Below are 18,869 nucleotides of genomic sequence, written 5' to 3' on the forward strand. Positions count from 1 at the left end.
AATGTCTATCATAAACGTCATATTTTAATTGATTGAGTGTCTGCAAGGGTGGGTCCATTCAGAAATGCTATCAAATATTAAACAACATAAATGATAAAGCGTTGCATAATATCTGAGAAAGATGTGTGAAAGTGATACCTACATCTGAAATAGAGTTTTCTCTTCAATAAAAATAATCAAACATTGATATCAAATATATTTTATTTTATTGATTAATATATTATCTCTATTTCAGTATCCAACTTTGAATTGTCCTGAGAACACAGACTCTTCATCCACTTGAGGGTGAGACAAACAACTGGTTCAAGACAAATGTATAGAGTTCTACATCAATGGCAACAATATTTCAGTCTATAGCTTGCAAGACGGACAGCAATAATGTATTAGCTTGCATCCTATTTACACGATGATACAGCACTTAGGGTTCTTTTTTTTTTGCTTAATTGCAGTTTATTTCTTTTCAGCAACAAGCTATTCAGGCATGACATGCTGGATAGCAGCCACCTCTGTTAAGCACTTATCCACACACAACTGTGTGCATAATTTAAATTCACAAGTTCATTGTGTTAAAGGCTCGGTCAGCCATGCCAAGTCAGAACACATTAGTAGCATCTTCTTTCTCAGACCACCCAAGCCTCTGCAATAGACTGCAAGGAGATGGGGTGAGTTGGTGGGGTCATATACAAATAGAGGTCTTCCAAAGTCCCAATCAACAAGCACAGTCTTCTGCCTGCCAGTCATGTGTGTGAAGCAGCCTTGTAGCGTGAGTGTATGCAGTAGCAGGAAAGGATTTTGGGATAATTACCAAAGAGAGCGCAATGCATTTCTTTAGCTGTGGACTTTCTATGCAACTATCCTCAGCAAGAGAATAAGAGGTTTTGACAACAGTGTTTCTCCTCCAGTCTGTCTGTCTGTCTGTCTGTCTGTTTGTCTGTCTGTTTGTCTGTCTGTTTGTCTGTCTGTCTGTCTGTTTGTCTGTCTGGCTGTCTGTCTGTCTGGCTGGCTAGCTGAAGCGTCCAAACGCCACACGTGGCCCAGTGCGAGGTGGCCGGGGCTCCCGACCGTCGGAGATGACCCAGATGGCGGGTGTGTTCTTGTTGCCCTCCAGCAGCACCTGGTATTCCTCGGCCTTCACCATGGCCTCCAGCTCGGGGTTGGTCTCTGGGCACCAGTCGATCTGGAACTTGTCCTTACACTCCCAATAGTTCACCGCCTCCTCCTCAGGCTGCTCCCCAAACAAGAAGTCTACAGATGGAGAGAGGCCAAATTTATTTTACAGTTAATATTAAAAAACAGTGTGTCCAGTGTCAGCTGGACTGGGAATTATATATTTTATGGTGAAATTAGCAGTCATTTGTAGTCAAAATAATGTGTCAAAACTAACTACAATATTGAAATTCTGAAGGAATTGTGTCAAAAGTATATTCCTTCATAATCTGTTTTTCATTATAGCCAGAGAAACTTAAACAAAAGAATAGGAGGCTGAAACAAGAAAACACTGTGCAGGGATTTGGTTGTCCTAAATGTATTTTGTCTCCATCTAGTTGATGATTACTTTATGCAATGATGAAATGTATCCTTTTTTTATTCAATGTTTATTGAACATTATGATAACTAACTGTCCTGCATGAAAACAGCTAAAAAGTATGAACACTTCTTGAACCACACATATTTCCATTATATTTGCGAAGTGTTGAGCTTCCTGAAATCCCATCAAGAAGGCTTACACTGTGTCTTAAAACTAAGAAATACTCTTCTTTGGTTGAGAAGAACTAGGGACTTCAATGGTTTTCAATGGTTTTGGTGAAGTGGGTACCTGCAACATCGTGGAGGAGCTCTTTGATGAGGTGCCTTATAATGGCGTAGAGAGCAATCAGTGCAGCACTAGAGGCTAGCAGCAGGTAGATGATGTAGTTGGGTAAGGTAATGGCATCTCGGGACGGGGGGATGTAGCTTTCAAATAAAACATCCTCTGAAGCACCCTCGTCCACAACCGTTTCTGTTACATCCATTCCACTAATTTATTTGAAGGTCAGTAGGTGCCTTGACTGTACTGTCATGTTGTCCTGGAAATCTATTGTTTGCTTGAATCAGGATGTATAATTCTGTCCAAAACAGAGTGAATGATCAGCCATGCATTTATATAAAAACAACAGAAAATACACACATCACAATAGAAATGGTAAGAATTTTTAAAACAAAAATAAAGACAAATTCTTACCGGCAATATTTCCAGTTATGTTTTGTTTTTCGCGTGGCAATCCCGTAATCTCCTAATCCTTTCTTTTGGTTACTGGTTAAGGTGTGTGAGTGAGGTGCTGTAACAGCGCTCTAGGTCTGCTCATAAGTTGTGCTCATGTTTGAATGACAGCATGAATGATGCTTAGAACACTGCTATGATACCCTGGCCAGTGAAGCTACCATGACCGTGTATCAGATTCAGACTGCCCCAACAGCAGGTAACAAGGGAGCTAATGTACTTAGTGACATAAGCACTGGGTCAAGGGCATCCAGGATTTAACTCTGTCTTGAGTGAAGTTATACTACTAGGGGTCCTGATACTGGTCTATTTTCATGTTTATGTGCATGACGTGCACAAGACAGCTTGATAACATACTGTACAATTGTAAGTGGCTAAACTTAGTTTGCATAAACATTGGTGTAGGTTGTATGAGGAGGCTCTGTGAGACTGTAAACAAATGATTTAGCCTCCATTCAACATCATTGTTCTTATATGCTATTTTGCTCAATAGGGGTTTACACAAAGATATACATTTCTCTGGTGAGTTGATTTTCAACCATTAATTTTAATCTGTTAATTTTATATCCACTTGATGGCCATTTCACAATGGATAGTTCTTTCATATAAACATCAGATGCTCCATCCTCTTTGTTGCATCAACAGCATCACTGGGGTGCTGATATAAGCCAGGACTGATAATACTGGATAAAGGTAAGGGGATGGAGATCAGCCCATCACACACACACACACACACACACACACACACACACACACACACACAGACACACACACAGACAGAGACACCCTGAGAGAGAGAGAGAGAGAGAGAGAGAGAGAAAGAGAGAGAGAGGGAAAGAGAGAGCAGGCGAGCATGACACATATACAGACACACACACAGATAGTCATACTCGAGAGAGAAAGACACATTAAGTAGCAGACAAGTGGGATTTTATTTAATGTTTAACTTGTAATGGGACAGGCTGCTGGGTTCATACAGCAGCATGGCACTCAACGTTGCAGAAAGACTGGTCATATCACAGATTGTTACATGCAAAGGAGGCTCGGTTTAGCAAAAGGATGTGTTTTGTTAAGACAACTAACACTCACATGGAAACATTTGGGACACATAAACCTTAAAACTAAAAAATAAAAGATGTTCTATTTGACATAATGTTCCAGATTACATCATAAGTATAAGTATAAGTATAAGTATATATACTCTTGATCCCGAGAGGGAAATTTGGTCTCTGCATTTATCCCAATCCGTGAATTAGTGAAACACACTCAGCACACAGTGAACACACAGTGAGGTGAAGCACACACTAATCCCGGCGCAGTGAGCTGCCTGCAACAACAGCGGCGCTCGGGGAGCAGTGAGGGGTTAGGTGCCTTGCTCAAGGGCACTTCAGCCGTGGTCTACTGGTCGGGGTTCATGAAATCATGAATACTAGAATGCACAAGGGTATTGACAAATAAATAAAATGTAAATGCTATTTATTTATTTATTTATGAAAAATAAACACTAATTCAAGTGGATGTTTTCTTGGAGGTTCTGGGTGAAACGTTAAGGGCAAAGTTAGTGCAATGACTGTGTAGAGATTTTTCTTTCTTTAGGTCCAGATTCACAACTCGAGCTGAAGTCCTGGCAGCGTCCCTCGCTGGTTCTCCTCTAGTGTGCTGGTCTCCCTCCCACTGCCCATCTGCTCCTTCTCTCCCAGCAGCTCATACACATTGCGCTGAACAGGGGTTGATCCAAGTGCCCAAACTGTATCAAGCATGAAGTAAAAGTATTTATGAGGTTGAACCCAATGATCAGATTTTAATCTCTATAATACATAATTAAAGTCACAATATTTACTTCAAATAAGTATAATGTGTGTGTGTGTGTGTGTGTGTGTGTGTGTGTGTCCTTGTTTGTGTGTGTGTGTGAATGTGTGTGTGTGTGTGTGTGTGTGTGTGTGTGTGTGTGTGTGTGTGTGTGTGTGTGTCTGTCTGTCTGTCTGTCTGTCTGTCTGTCTGTCTGTCTGTCTGTCTGTCTGCTTTGAAAGGTCACCGGTGCCACATCTGTCCTGGTACTCAAAGACTGCACTCAGTGGAAAGTAGGAGAGCACTGTGCATTACCGTAGTGTTGTGTTTACAGAGTCATCTGGCTCTGTCTAATCTGCCTGAAAAACCCTCTTAATAACCCTGCTGCTGACACTCTCGTTTCATGGCTTGTCACCGAGACAACGATGCGTGAAGGTGAAGGCTTTGCAGGGAGCCAGCCACACAAACAGGGGGGCTGGGGTGGGGTTGGTGGGGGGGGGGGGGTTGTAATCTTACTTAATCCAGCCAAAGAAGGCTCTCTCTGTGTCCTGTGGCGTGTGACTAGAATGCCCACAAGTATGATGTCTGCAGTGGACTCGCTGAACACTGGCCACTTAAGCCATGGTGGGTCACTGATGCTGATGCTGAAAGTCATTGTTTTCGACAGAGATACTTTTTCTCTTTGTGTAAGTGGAGAGATCCACATTAGTGCATAATATGCCAAATCCACATTGTTTCTATTGCCGCTTGATTTATTATCAGCAAAAAATACAAACTAACCCCTGACATCAACCAAATTCTGTTTAACCCAAATGATTGAGGTGGGTTTATAAGGTGTCCCACTATGCCATAAAGTGCCAAAATAATTACAGTGGCACCCATTAGAATGTACAAAACATATCTTGGCAGTGCGATCAGATCCCTAGAAGAGGAAACATAATCAGCAAAGAGGGGAGCTTCCTCCACACTCTCTTCAGTCTGGAGAACCTGGAGTCTTCAGTGGAGCTGGTCCAGAACATTCTTCCCACAGCCCCAAATAGGGGCTCCGCACTGGGACGCTGCATGGTGAGCTTCAGCAGCTGGAGGCTTTGGCAGGTATCCTGTAGCCAATTTCTCAGCATCTCTGTATTGAGATACAGCATATGGAGGTTCTGTGATGGTGATGGATGAATGTCTCCAAGCAGGAAGATGGATATTGCAGCGGGGAGTTTGTTTTATGCTATAATGATTGGTGTCACTGAATGACTGTATCAGTGGAGACATATTGGTGTTCTGAAAAGCACATATATCATACCATGGTGCTGAAAAAGCACATAGTTTGACCATACTGCAGCTTGTGAATATTATAATCAACCCATGACCAATGAAAAGCACAGTGACTTGAAATGACTCCAGATGAAAACAGATCACTCATGTCACTGGACAAGGATACATAAGGATACCCCACGAAGAAGTACAGGGTGATGGATACAGCATGCGATGGATAGATCAGGAAGAGAAGACGTGAGTTCATCAGTCCTCCCACTGACAAAAGTTTAGCCCGCATGACTGCGATAGATCTAAAGAGAGAATCTGACCTGCCCTTGCATTATATATTAAAGGAACGTCTACAGCAAGCCAAGAAAGTTGTCTTGTAGTTAAAATTCTATGGATGTCATTGCTGTGCAAAGAACAATGTCATTCAAGGTTTGTACATGACGCAAAAAGATAGTCTCCTGGTTAAAAGAAAAGATGATGGTGGTACAAATGTCCCAAGATGTCTGAATTAAAGCCTCAGATACAAGTTAAAGAAAGCAGAGGTCTGAACTCAGGGGCAGGCAAAGACACATACACCAGTGGGTGCAGACAATACAAAGAGAGTCCCAGAGCTGGCAAACCAAATGTATGCAGGCCTACACAACTCATTTGCAAAAAAACACTGACAATAGACATCTGAACAGAATGTCAGTTCTTGTTACAAGCCTTTTTTACACGAAATACCGATTTCAAAATTCACCACCAAACACAAACCAGTTAAATGATCACAGAGGGTAAACGATTTGCTTACTCAAACTGGAACTTCCTGCGGTTTGGGTTCGGAGTCTGGCTCTATCTTCTTGCAGAAGACTCGTCCAAACAGGAAGTTCCAAAGAATGAGCGTCAGAGACGTGTTGGCCGTGATGATGCCCACCATGATGGGGTGAAGGTGGAACATGTCTGTCCACCGAGACGAAGACCAAAGCTGGGGAAACTTTCTACCTGAACCTCTCACTGGGTCTCCTTCGTCTCTCTCTCTCTCTTCTCTCTCTCTCTCTCTCTCTCTCTCTCCCACTCAGAGTGACACTTTAAATCACCGGTCTGTCAGTCATCTACATGTCTGACCTAATTTTAGAATACATTCAGTGCCTCCTTGAAGAGGTTAATCTCTCTGACTGTCTTCAACACCAGTAAATGGGACATGATGATGAAACATGCTCAAAAATGATGTGATGTGAATGAGTTACGATGAAAATGAATACATGTAGTCCATTTTTAAAATCGATGAAGCAAGTGGTATAATGTGTCTTTGTGATAAAGCGTTATTTGAGACAACTGAAACAGTTGAGATAAGATGTTCAATATGATTCAACAACTGACTATCAACCTAATATCAATAACGTCTTGCACTGGTATACTTTAAAATCCTTTATGAACCTAAGTCACTTGTTCTGACACACCACACACACACACACACACACGCAGACACACTCACGCAGATGTATTTCAAATAAAGCTGATGCATTCTATCTCAATACATTGGCTACATTGCAAAGATATAATTTAGTAGCTAAGTGAAGCTCAGACTGCATTAAAAATGAGACATACCTTAGTCGGTGATCCTCCTTGGCTTGGTAATGATAAGTAATCTTTCCATGTGCTCTCCCATTCCTTGTGCACCTCTTCCCAAGATCCAGGGGGTTTTGATAATGTATTTCTTTCCTGTTACGTGACAGCTGTTGTCTCGTCCGATGTCTGGATGCTGACAAAAAGACCTAAGGGAAGGAAAGCATCCAGGAGAGATTTACTTTCAGTAATCTGATGAGACCGCACCACTGTACCAACAAATTGTTTTGTTTTTTTCGCTCCTTCTTTAGTCCATACACAGTTTCATCTTTCCAGATGCTGTCATATCTAAGGTCAGACAAGGACAAATAATAGGTATTATTATATTCACTCAAACTGTCAAATATATACTGCTTCTACATAGATTGAAAAGAAAAGCAATCATATTACCTGCAGATTCATTCTTGGGGCTTTCATAATCCCTTGACAAAATTGTAAGACTGAAGAGCTGTTATATGTAAAAAATCGTTTTCTTTGGCCCAGGTGTATCATTGAAGCACTACAAACAATCTACTCTAACAACAGAAGTCTACAGATTTACAGAGTTGGGGGATAGGCGATCCGTTTAAGCAGGGTTGTCTTTCTTGGGTTCATCCTCAACCTTCTTGTGGAAGGCCTCTATGAGAATGAAGGCCCAGTAGATGATGGTGATAGACGTGTTCAGAGTCACAATGCCGATCATGATGGGGTGCAACATGGTGACCGACCCTGTGGGTGAAGAAAGAGCTCTGCGTTGGCGTGTCTCTAGGATTCTCTCGGCTCAAGCTCCGCTTTCTCAAGCTAAGGAACAGACTGACCCTCCCTTCCTTTTTTCCTTCCTCCTCACCTCCCTCCCTCTGGATCAAGCCTCATACTTATACCCCTCTGCCAATCATCAGGAGAGCTGCATGCAACCCATCATGCATGTCAGTGATGAACACTACACCTGCTCCTTAAAGGGACAGGGGGAAGTAGCTTTAAAGAAGTAAAATAGTAGATAGATAAATAGACAGATGAATTGACGGTTAATAGCTGAGAGTTCTTAACATCAAATCTGTTAATTTTTAAAAAAATGTTTTATTAATAATAATTTATTTTATTATTATCAGTGTGTTATTACTATTAATGTGGCCTTTGACTAGGAACTATGTTAAATGCATGGGCGGATTATGAATTTTCAGGCCCCTGGGCCCAGATGTATTAAGGGCCCCCCCCTTTATTGTCGTATATGTGGGAGGGGGGGGGTGTGTGGGTCCTCCCCCAGAAATTTTTTAATTTGTTTGATGCGATTTCCTGTATTCTGGTGCATTTTGGGGATGGCCAATACTAAATTCAATCAGATTCATAGCCTACATCCTGATTTGTTGATATTGAGGCAATGATTCCATGCAAAGGCTTGGGCTTCAGGGCCCCCTGCCCCTTGGGCCCGGTAGGCCCGTGCAGTAATCCATCCCTAGTTAAATGTGGCATATATTTAAATCTGTGAATTTATTTTGATATTTCCCTTCCTCACTCAAATACCCATTGCAGGTGCCATAACTGTTTTTCTTTTTCTACCCCGCATAAGTTTTTTTTGACAAAACCATTTAGTTCAGATTTGAACAGCCTGGTTCCTTGTTGGAAATTCTGACGCACGTCGCAGCTGTTAAAATGATCAAATTTTCAAACACTCAAAAAAGATACCTTTTGCATATTGTTTGCCTGGTGAACACATTACGACTACTAAAATACATTTCATTAAAAAGAGTATCATCTAGCACTAATTGTGCCAAACTATTCTTATACCAATGTTTAATAACAAGTCATGCCTGAACAAAGTAAACACTACAGTGATCAGGACATTATGAAATAACCCGTTTTGCAAAGGTCTGACATCAGCATGAGGTGTGGGGGTGGGGGGCAAGACCTTTGCAGCTAAGACTCCACTCAGAATCCCACACCTTAATGAAGAAGAAAGACGCACTGCTGTGGGGATTACGCGTGCTGTGCGTAAACCACCCTGATCCTCCACCCCAGAGGGGCATGTGCTCCATCACCTTTGTTGACCCTCTGAACAACAAGGACAGACTGTTCATTGAAATGGCATGATTTTATGGATGCATATCAAAACACAAACAGATATAAACACAGCTTGTCACACAACATTATTTAATGTTGATTAAAATATGCTCAGAACAGAAATGTTATGTTTCAGTTTATGCCCTCAAATGGCCGCATTAAATCTTCTCAGGAGACTTTAGAACAGATTATTGTGATTTTAGGAAGGATTTTGGGAAATGTATTTGGCTTGTGTGACACCTACATAATATTTTCCCATAAAAATAATAAATAAACCAGCCAAAACTCTTTCACAATCCCACAACATAATGGATTACAGTCTGCGAATGAAATAATAAACAACTCTCATTATATGTTTTTCCGTGAGCACATTTTGAACCAGTGAGTAATAAAATAGTAATGTTTATAGTTGGATACTGCTGATGGGGGGGGGGTCTCTTTCTTAGAGAGAAGTCTTCAACAATACGTCATCCCTCATGAGACGCCCTGCAACCGCAAGAGTCCATCGGCATACTGGAACTGTGTGGAGTTCTCGTACTCAAGCATGTCCAGCGCCACTTCGCAGCTCTCCTTGACCACGCGCTCTTCGTCCTTGCGGTAGCGCTGGAGGATCTCCAGGCAGGCGTCCTTGCCGATGGAGCCCAGCGCCTCAGCGCACTCGTGCCGCACCATGGCGCTCTCATCCTCCTTCTCCAGTGCTGCCCGCAGCTGGGGAATACTGGCCTCGTGCTGGATCTGACCCAGGACGTAGCCGATCTCGTGGCGGAACAAGGCACTACTGCACTGGAGACCTGACCAACGGTAGGGAGGGAGTCATATTAGCACAAGTTTTTAAAAGCACAAGCATTGTTTTTGTATGTTGCCCTGATTGTAAATAAAAATGGCACTTGCTTTTTAACACAGATAATAAAATATAAGTTAAGTTGTGAAGCTTACTTTTGACAGAGTTCTGGTTTATGTGAATGCAATAATTACACTAACACAAACACACACTCCCTCCCTCTCTTTACCATCGCCAAGAGCTAGCACAGCCTCTTCAGTGCCCAGGTTGCGCAGTGCAAACATAGCCCTGTAGCGCTCGAACAGTGGCAGGCTCTCGTCCAAGAGCAGCGTCCTGAGCTCGGGCACACTCTTCTTGGGGGCCGGTGGTGCCGGGTCCACTGAGCTGTACGGGTTCCCATCAGCCCCCTCTTCAGTCCCGCCACTCATCAGCCACTCCAGTCGCCTCAACGCCAGCTGACATGTCTCTGCCACCTGCATAACAGTGGACATGTCCACAGAAATGTCCTGGAGTTAGGACAGACAATGCCAAGTATATTATGGAGGGCATCATCTGATTTGTAGGCAATTCCATACCTCTATAACAGGATCTTCTGAGTATTGCTTGAGTAAATCCAACACTTTTGGATTTCCAATAGCTCCCAAAGCCTCGCCTAACACAGGGATGAGATTCAGATGAGATTTGCATTGTAGGACATTTAAGCAATAATGTATTGCTGCAGTCTATAAATTATTGTGCTTTGGATATTATGTGGCAGAGGCATTGCTTGCCTACCTGCTTCGTGTCTGACCATGGGCTCTTGGCTGGTGTCTTTCAGAACAACCTCCAGTACAGGAATGGCTTGTTCATCTTGCATTTGACCCAAACAGTAAGCTAGTTCATGTTTCAGCAAAGCAGATTCATCCTCGAAGGCCTTACTTATCCATTTGATGGCCTCTGGTCCACCCAGATTGCGCAATGTGAAAAGTGCCCGAAATCTTGTGGCCAGGTCTTGCTTTGAGTTGACCAGAACTTGGCCAACGGCAGCCACATCCTTTTCATCGAACATGACAGTAAAATTTTATTCCTTCACAGGTTAAAGAGGAGAACAATAACGTTAAATTAGTTGATAAAGTGCACGTATGGATTATTAATTCACTTGAACAAATGCAGTTAATACTAACAGTGATAACAATATAAGGTTAGCATAATGCTATGTATCTACAAGCTGTAAAATCATTGTCTTTGGACACAAACATCTGATAAATACCATAAACATAAACATTATAAAATAGCCTACATACTTCGATGAACCTCCGTTAAGCGAGGCACACCCCATCCTAACAATCATCATTTAACCGAAATGAAACGAAACCTTTCGTCCCGCTGAAGCCCGACGAACCTGAGAGCAAATTTAATTTCCCATCAATTTCGTCTGGGTTCACTCAAGCTATCTAGGGATCCATAAAACCACGTACATTTTTGATCCCACTTCCACCACTGCTAGCCCTTTTTATATTAGCAAGCAAATGGTTAAGTTAAGCATCTCGATTAGTATTGGGATAATGACACAACACTGAGAACGTGTACTGGACCAATTGTTTAAGTAAGACCGACAAAAAAGCATGCTTTTCTTGGCCTTCTTTTACAACAGCTGGAAACGTCACGCAGTTACAAAACTCTTGCTATGCTAACTAGCTCGGTTACAGAAGCTAGTCACCGGTAAGGTTACTACAACTACCGATCAAATAACACCATTCATAATCCAAATGCAAATGGGTGAATCTTTCGGGGAGGTTGTCATGATGTGAAATCACTGTAACTTACTAAATAATAAAATCTATCAAATGGGTGCCATCATCACTCACTCCACACGTGAACAGGACCTGATGCAGGAGAACAAGTGACACAAGCACAGCTTCTTTATTTTAGGGATGACCAGAGTGCTTCTTCTCTATATTGGCCTCTACTGACGAGGAGTAGAAATGTGTGGGCTAGTGCTATCCTGAAAGTAGGCTACCTGTGGCGATTTGATCTGATCGCCTATAAAAAATAAAACATAATAGTCAGTGTGCCAAAAACAAGAGAAACGGCAATATGTGGATGAATAATTGGGTGGTAGTACACGTTAGATAATGTAAAGCTGGATTCCATGTCACAACCGGCACAAGCAGACTTTTGCCGCCCGCTTTTTTGTCACAACGATTTTTGTCATGCAGAAATTATGCAATGCTGGACATCAATATGTGAACTTTTTTCCCCAAAAAACCAATATAATGCAAACGTGGCGGGTTTGTTTTGATTCGAATCTTGTGACGTAGGTGGTCTTAATGTATACCCAGAATGCTTTGCACTTTCACCCAAAACATCTTCGAAGGCTACATTTTAGTCAGCTAAGCAAACCTTCAATTGATCAGTAATATTACCTCAGCGTTCCGTGTTTTAATAACAGGTGGATTTCCAAGCTATTTTTACCCAGGACAAAAGGTAAGAAGGCGTGATTGTCTTTTTATTCTTCTGGTTACCAGCTAACCAGCTAGCACGAAAGCTAATTTATCTAGCAGCTATTATGTCAAGGTAGCGAATAACCAGATGAGTGCTAAGTTACAAAGTAATGTTGGTTTTGTGACTTCATACGGCGCATTCTGTAAATTATATCTCGCAATTTCGAAGTTCAGTGGTATTGGAATTGTTCTAGATATTCTGCTAGAGAAAGTCGATATAGCTTTGCAGTGGGCTTAACCCGTAATGTTTGAGTTTTAATGTTAGCTCCCTGATTGCCCTCGGTCCACAAAGGTGGTAAAACAGGGTCTTTAGGGGACTAGGCAGCAAGCTATTAATGTAGCCCTGTTTATCGATTCTAAAGTGGGAAAGGAAGCCCGATTAAATGTGAAGCATAAGGCTGTAAATGGACTGTAGATACAACTCTTCGCCAGATTCCGTTTGTTGCTGGTGGTTATGGTCTTTCATGATAGACCATATTGTCAACATTGAGAACCGAATTCCTACTTTGAACTGTCACTAGGAAAGTGATGTGTATGGTGTTGCATAGCACTATGAGGCCTAAATATGACCCACTGCCAGTGGTAAATATGTCACTTTGATTTCTCTGACTCGACTGAAGGTCATCACTTGATCATCCAAATACCTGGACAATAATACATGCCCCTAGATCTTCCTCACATACATTCATGCTCTCACAGTGATAGATTTTGAAAGACGTGTGTATTGTGATGTTGGATTATTGGTCATACTTTCCTTCATGTCTTCAGTCAGTCTCCTCAATGGACCAGGACTATGAGCGGCGGCTGTTGCGGCAGATCAACATACAGAATATAAACTGCAGTCCCATTGTGAGTGTTACAATATGGCATTTCACACACACACACACACACACACACATTTCCTTTGATTAAGTGTTGTACAATTACATTTTATATATATGTTGTGCAATGTAAGTCATAATGGATAAGTTCAGGTTTTCCATAAAAACCCTAGCCTGGAGATTCCAGACCAAAATCCGAAAGCTTAAGGGTCTGGCCATGACTAATGTAATGGCCTAACTCGAGGGGCGGCACCAAGCATGCATTTGAAAATCTCACTGCACGCAATTGGATAACACTATGACAAATGTTTACTGACTGATTCGTTGCAGCGCTGTCATCATCTGTTTAGCTCGCCTCTGGCCCGCCTATATCAGATACACCGATGTGATTTGATACCCTGTGATTCAAGGGACATAAGTAACGAGCATCATTACTCATTGCCAGAGTGACTCGCTGAGAAAATTCGAATTGTGCTCCCGTGAGAACTCTGGATTTCCAGGGTATAAAAACCCTTTAATCCTTCTCAAACAGAAATCAACAGAAGTGGTCCGCAACCTGACGCCTACAAGCTCCCCGCTATCATCCCCTAGCAAACATGGAGACAGATTTATCCCATCCCGAGCTGGAGCCAACTGGAGCATCAACTTCCACAGAATAAACGTAAGCACTATTGCTTAACCACACAGTTAAGTACTACATTTAATTGTTAACGTGTAATGTCAAATGATCTTTCTTGCATGTAGTCAGGTATATTTGTTGGTTTGTTTTCAGGAGAATGAGCGGTCACCTAGCCAGAACAGAAAAACAAAAGATGCCACCACAGACAACAGTAAAGGTAGGCCTGACCAATTGGCATCATCACAGCCTGCATCTGTAACTTGTGACTTCTTTCTAGTAGATTGGATGGATATTTCACTGTTCTGCTCTGGGAACCCTCACATCTCATATGTTTCGGTAACTGTCTTTCCTTGTGGTGCTCTGTAGCGGACGGCCTGGCCTACTCGGCCCTGCTGAAGAACGAGTTGCTGGGGGCAGGCATCGAGAAGGTCCAGGACCCTCAGAGCGAAGACCAGCGCCTGCGACCTTCTACCCCGGAGAGGAGGCGACTATTTAACGTGAGTGTGCCAGTCATTCCCTCCTTGCCTCAGCTGCAGGCCTCTCCAGTTTGTCCTGTAAGTTTTTAATGGTCATGCTCGCAAAGAAAACGGAAGTGGAAAATCAATGTGCACTCTACAAAACAGTTGAATAGACCATTAAAGTATTTATTATATTTGTCCTCTCTCTCTCTCTATCTCTCTCTCTCTCGCTTTCTGTATATGTACAGTACTCTCTCAGTGCCAAGCGCTCCTCCCCCGATGACAACAACACTCTGTCCCCTTATTCCCTGTCACCTGTCAGCAGCAAAAGGTAAACTGGCTTTACAGTCCTAAACAAACAGGAACCCATACTAAGCGGTTAAAGAAAGGCAACCATTTCAACCACAGCACTGATTTCAGTGCTTCTGTACCTTTTGTGTGTGTGTGTGTGTCTGTGTGAGATGGTGTCTGTTGTTTTAGTTTCATGGTATATGTCTTCTGTCTTGTTATCTTTGCAGTCAGAAGCTATTACGGTCTCCACGAAAGCCCACCCGTAAAATCTCTAAGATTCCTTTTAAGGTGCTTGATGCACCGGAACTACAAGACGACTTCTACCTCAACCTAGTGGACTGGTCCTCCCTAAATGTGCTCAGTGTGGGCCTGGGGACCTGTGTATATCTGTGGAGTGCGTGCACCAGTCAGGTAGCTACCACATGGCTTACAAATACACTAATGACTGCTTTTTATTCATGTCAATAACGTTTTTTCTCATAGCTTCAATATTTGTCTAAATATTTGAGATATAGTGCTTGTGTTTTTTAGGCTAAACACTGTGATTGATTTGTTTGCTACAGGTAACACGCCTGTGTGACCTGTCAGTAGAGGGCGACTCTGTCACATCCGTGGGCTGGTCGGAACGAGTGAGTACACACATATCCAGATCAGGCGGCTCTGTTATGCGTTTGCCGTTATGGCTGCATTATGGGCATGCATACATGTGATTTGTCTTGAGATTATGTGTTTCTCCCATAGGGCAATCTGGTGGCAGTGGGAACACATAAAGGCTTTGTACAAATATGGGACGCATCTGCAGGCAAGAAACTGTTTGCGCTTGAGGGCCACACAGCGAGAGTGGGTAAGTCACAAATGCAAATTCAGAACTGACCTCAAAGGAAACTGTTGGCTTAACTTAATAACTTGGCAAAATAATGTGTTTAATGTGTAAATTTAATACCATGAGGTAGATCCTTGGTGTAAACGCCAGTGGGCCAGCTCAGTGCTTCCACATACCACACAATAGTTTGTTTTAGTTCATGCATGATCGTTTATTGTTACCTTGCTTTGCTCTTTGCCCATCGTTTAAATTGGAGCCCTTTGATCCTCACCAGTAATTTGAATAGAAATGCCCCCATCTCCAGTGCCCTCTGCTCACGGTCCTCCGGTCCTTGCTGGTTCTCGTTCTCCGCAGGTGCTTTGGCGTGGAACGCCGACCAGCTCTCGTCAGGCAGCCGTGACCGCATGATCCTGCAGCGGGACGTGCGCACGCCCCCCCAGCAGTCGGAGCGGCGGCTCCAGGGACACCGGCAGGAGGTCTGCGGCCTCAAGTGGAGCACCGACCACCAGCTGCTCGCCTCCGGGGGCAACGACAATAAGGTAAGCGGCCATCGACTGCTCCACAATCGATTCTTGTGGTCTGCTCGCTCGGTATCCTGCCCTTCAGGCAGGGTATTCTATCAGCCTCTATTACACTTAATTCAGCTAATGAAACCCCTTAGGTGTATTAGTCATACAGCCATTTTGCAGAACCCTGTAGAGCGAGCTGTATGATATGATATTAGTGTCTACACAATATTTTTAACACGGGGACAGTTGGTGGTAGATTCCATTACCCATTTTTGTAATGGTGTAGTGCAAATGTACTATGCCACAAATGTTTTGCTGTGGTACAATATGTTTGTAGTATGCCGTGTTACACTGCTATATTACTTACAGTGGTGCAAATATCATGACAAAGCTAATAACCGTATCGAAGAACAAATCACACCTTTGCCGCTTTAACACACTGGATTTTAGGCCAAATTCAGGCACTTTGGTGGCGCTGGCCTGCTCTGATATTTTTGACAATGTTACTATCTCTATGTAGAGGATAAGTTTGATTGCAGATTTCTGACTTGCGCTTGTCTTCCTCAGCTACTGGTGTGGAACCACTCTAGTGTGGTGCCCGTGCAGCAGTACACTGAACATCTGGCTGCGGTCAAGGCCATCGCCTGGTCGCCCCACCAGCACGGGTTGCTGGCATCGGGCGGCGGCACGGCCGACCGCAGCATCCGCTTCTGGAACACGCTTACAGGGCAGCCCCTGCAGTCCATCGACACAGGCTCACAAGTCTGCAACCTGGCCTGGTCCAAGCACGCTAATGAGCTGGTACGTAGAGCCCAAGGCTAATGTGGACATTAGTGTCCACTAATGTGGTCCTGAGGTTAATGTGAAGTTTTAAAATGAGAAGTCCTGTTTCTCTGAGCGTTTTACTGAACCAGTGAGTTTCACTAGTTGTAGTTGACCTTGCAGTTCTGAAATGGTAATGGATTTGTGGATTGTGTGGATGAAACTTTCATAATTCATTGCAGACAGGCAGCCATTTGATACTTTTTTACATCCCACTTGTGGTCCTTTTTTAAGAGGAAAAGGCACGTGTTTATTGATTGTTTCTGGATTGTTTGTTTATTAGGTAAGCACACATGGATACTCACAAAACCAGATCCTGGTGTGGAAATACCCATCTCTTACTCAGGTGGCCAAACTCACTGGACACTCGTACCGAGTCCTCTACCTGGTAAGAAGAGAACCTCTCAGTCTAACCCATCCCCTCTGAGCATTTATTAGCAAGTACCTGATGAGAAATCTGTCCCTGTGTGTGTAGGCCATGTCGCCAGATGGAGAGGCCATCGTCACAGGAGCCGGAGATGAGACCCTGCGCTTCTGGAATGTCTTCAGTAAAACACGCTCGACCAAGGTACACACACACACACACACACACACACACACACACACACACACACACACACACACACACACTGCCACACCCCCTCACAGTCTGCCCAGGGACATTGGTATAACAGCATGTGCATTGCTTTATATCTGCCTGTGGTTCTCTGTGGATTGTTACTGTTACTCTCTGTTAATTATGTTGTGTGTGTGTGTGTGTGTGTGTGTGTGTATGCTGTGAGCTCATCCATTAGTATTGAGTGCATACTATGCTCTCAGCTCATGCTCTCAGCTAACGTTTGACAAATTGTTAACTCAGTCATATTTTCTTTTCAGGAGTCGGTGTCTGTCTTGAACCTCTTCACCAGAGTACGATGACCCCCGTAGAGTGAAAGACTAAAATCATGTTGAGGGATATGACCTCTTTTATAGGTGGAGGAAGAAGGCAAAGGTGTTAAGAGAGGGGACTGTCGATTGATGTTTACAGAATTTTATAGACCTCCATCAGGACTGCCTTGTATACATTCAGGATTAATTTCAAAAGCTTACTTGATTTGGTGTATTTTGTGTTTGTTTTTTGTGTTTTGTTTGCAATTAATGCACATTTTATAACATTTTGTGTTTTTTAAGTTGCTAAATATCCTAAATGTACAATACTGTATAAGCATCAAGAAATGTAAGTGTCCTAAATCTTTACAATTTAAAGATAGATGTCCTTTACCATTTTGTCATCTTTCCTGGGTTGTTTTCAGATAAATGGTAATGTCAACAGTGACAATTTGTGTGTGTGTGTGTGTGTCTGTGTCTGTGTCTGTGTCTGTGTCTGTGTCTGTGTCTGTGTCTGTGTCTGTGTCTGTGTCTGTGTCTGTGTCTGTGTCTGTGTGTGCGTCTGTGCGTGCGCGCGCACACTGAAAAAGAGTTTACGTCCCTTGTGTAGTTCCAATTTGTTTTAGCAATGCATTTTTAATGTGCACTGTACTTGAGAATGAGCAGTGTACTTTTGAATGTAACCAGTAACCAATTTAACAGCTGATTTGGTCAGTGATGTATAATGGTGAAAAATAAGCTAATCATGGCCCGGACTCCTCAACACCAAGTGTATCCAGTGATGGTAGACTTTGGACACACCGTTGCTCTCTTGCAATGAATGGACAAACATCACATATGTCCGTCTTAACTTTATTCCATGTGGTTTTGAACATACCATTAGAATATCTGTATTTACATGAGTTCAAAGTATATTACAGCCGCTGAGGAGCTAGAGGAAGAGGTACATTGATATCCAGTTATGGTGTGAAAGTGAGAAGACAGCCTGGCACATTTTACAGGTTTATGCATATATAGGTTATACACAAACACTTTTTAGAGTTGGACAGGCTTAATGTGAAAATATAGTAATGGATCATTCAACATTGCGTACAATATCAGTACTCCCAATCACAATACAATGTCAAAAACTGTTTGGTGCCATCAACTGCAAAATAAAGGTGGATAGATCTAGTAAAGGTGAACAAAAGGCTAATATCAAAGTGAAATCGATATCCTTTAAAACCGTATAGAGCTGTACAAAGAGCAGTCTTGCCAGTCTTTCATCCAAATTGTAAACCCAGACAGTTTGGCATGACATGTTTGATAGTTTATAGTGAGGTTCTCTCACACATATTGCACAATAAACCATAGCTATCAGAAGCAAGGGAAAACTCAACAAAATTGAATAAGTCTACATCACATCACCACATTCAATTATATAAATTCATGACTATGTGAACACAGGT

The 18,869-nt window shown here is 42.7% G+C and overlaps 2 protein-coding genes across 4 annotated transcripts; one reads left to right on the forward strand and one right to left on the reverse strand.

Moving 5' to 3' along the window:
- Positions 1 to 9,020: 9,020 nt before the first annotated feature.
- dohh (deoxyhypusine hydroxylase/monooxygenase) lies at positions 9,021 to 11,621 on the reverse strand. Of its 3 annotated transcripts, none has more exons than XM_076277580.1 (5): positions 11,576 to 11,621; positions 10,503 to 10,794; positions 10,304 to 10,380; positions 9,958 to 10,201; positions 9,021 to 9,738 (listed from the first exon to the last, which is right to left on the reverse strand). In XM_076277580.1, exons 2-5 carry the CDS (start codon positions 10,774 to 10,776, stop codon positions 9,422 to 9,424), a joined length of 912 nt encoding a protein of 303 aa, XP_076133695.1. In that variant the 5' UTR covers positions 10,777 to 10,794; positions 11,576 to 11,621; the 3' UTR covers positions 9,021 to 9,421. The 3 variants fall into 3 exon arrangements, with proteins under 3 accessions (XP_076133695.1, XP_076133694.1, XP_076133696.1); XM_076277579.1 differs by having other exon boundaries at positions 11,535 to 11,612; XM_076277581.1 differs by lacking the exon at positions 11,576 to 11,621 and adding an exon at positions 11,012 to 11,506.
- Positions 11,622 to 12,054: 433 nt separating this feature from the next.
- fzr1a (fizzy/cell division cycle 20 related 1a) lies at positions 12,055 to 17,872 on the forward strand. The gene is made up of 14 exons (XM_076278539.1): positions 12,055 to 12,194; positions 12,980 to 13,060; positions 13,565 to 13,693; positions 13,805 to 13,868; positions 14,018 to 14,148; positions 14,358 to 14,440; positions 14,628 to 14,811; positions 14,964 to 15,029; positions 15,142 to 15,244; positions 15,578 to 15,762; positions 16,300 to 16,533; positions 16,838 to 16,942; positions 17,030 to 17,122; positions 17,431 to 17,872. The coding sequence occupies exons 2-14, from the start codon at positions 12,992 to 12,994 to the stop codon at positions 17,470 to 17,472; spliced, it is 1,488 nt and encodes a 495-aa protein (XP_076134654.1). The 5' UTR covers positions 12,055 to 12,194; positions 12,980 to 12,991; the 3' UTR covers positions 17,473 to 17,872.
- The last annotated feature ends 997 nt before the right edge of the window (positions 17,873 to 18,869 follow it).

This window comes from Alosa pseudoharengus, unplaced genomic scaffold (assembly GCF_046254945.1).
Source record: "Alosa pseudoharengus isolate Yale_2024_CS ecotype anadromous, Long Island Sound unplaced genomic scaffold, YU_APseudo_1.1 YU_APseudo_1.1_scf_11, whole genome shotgun sequence".
Taxonomy (NCBI): Eukaryota; Metazoa; Chordata; class Actinopteri; order Clupeiformes; family Clupeidae; genus Alosa; species Alosa pseudoharengus.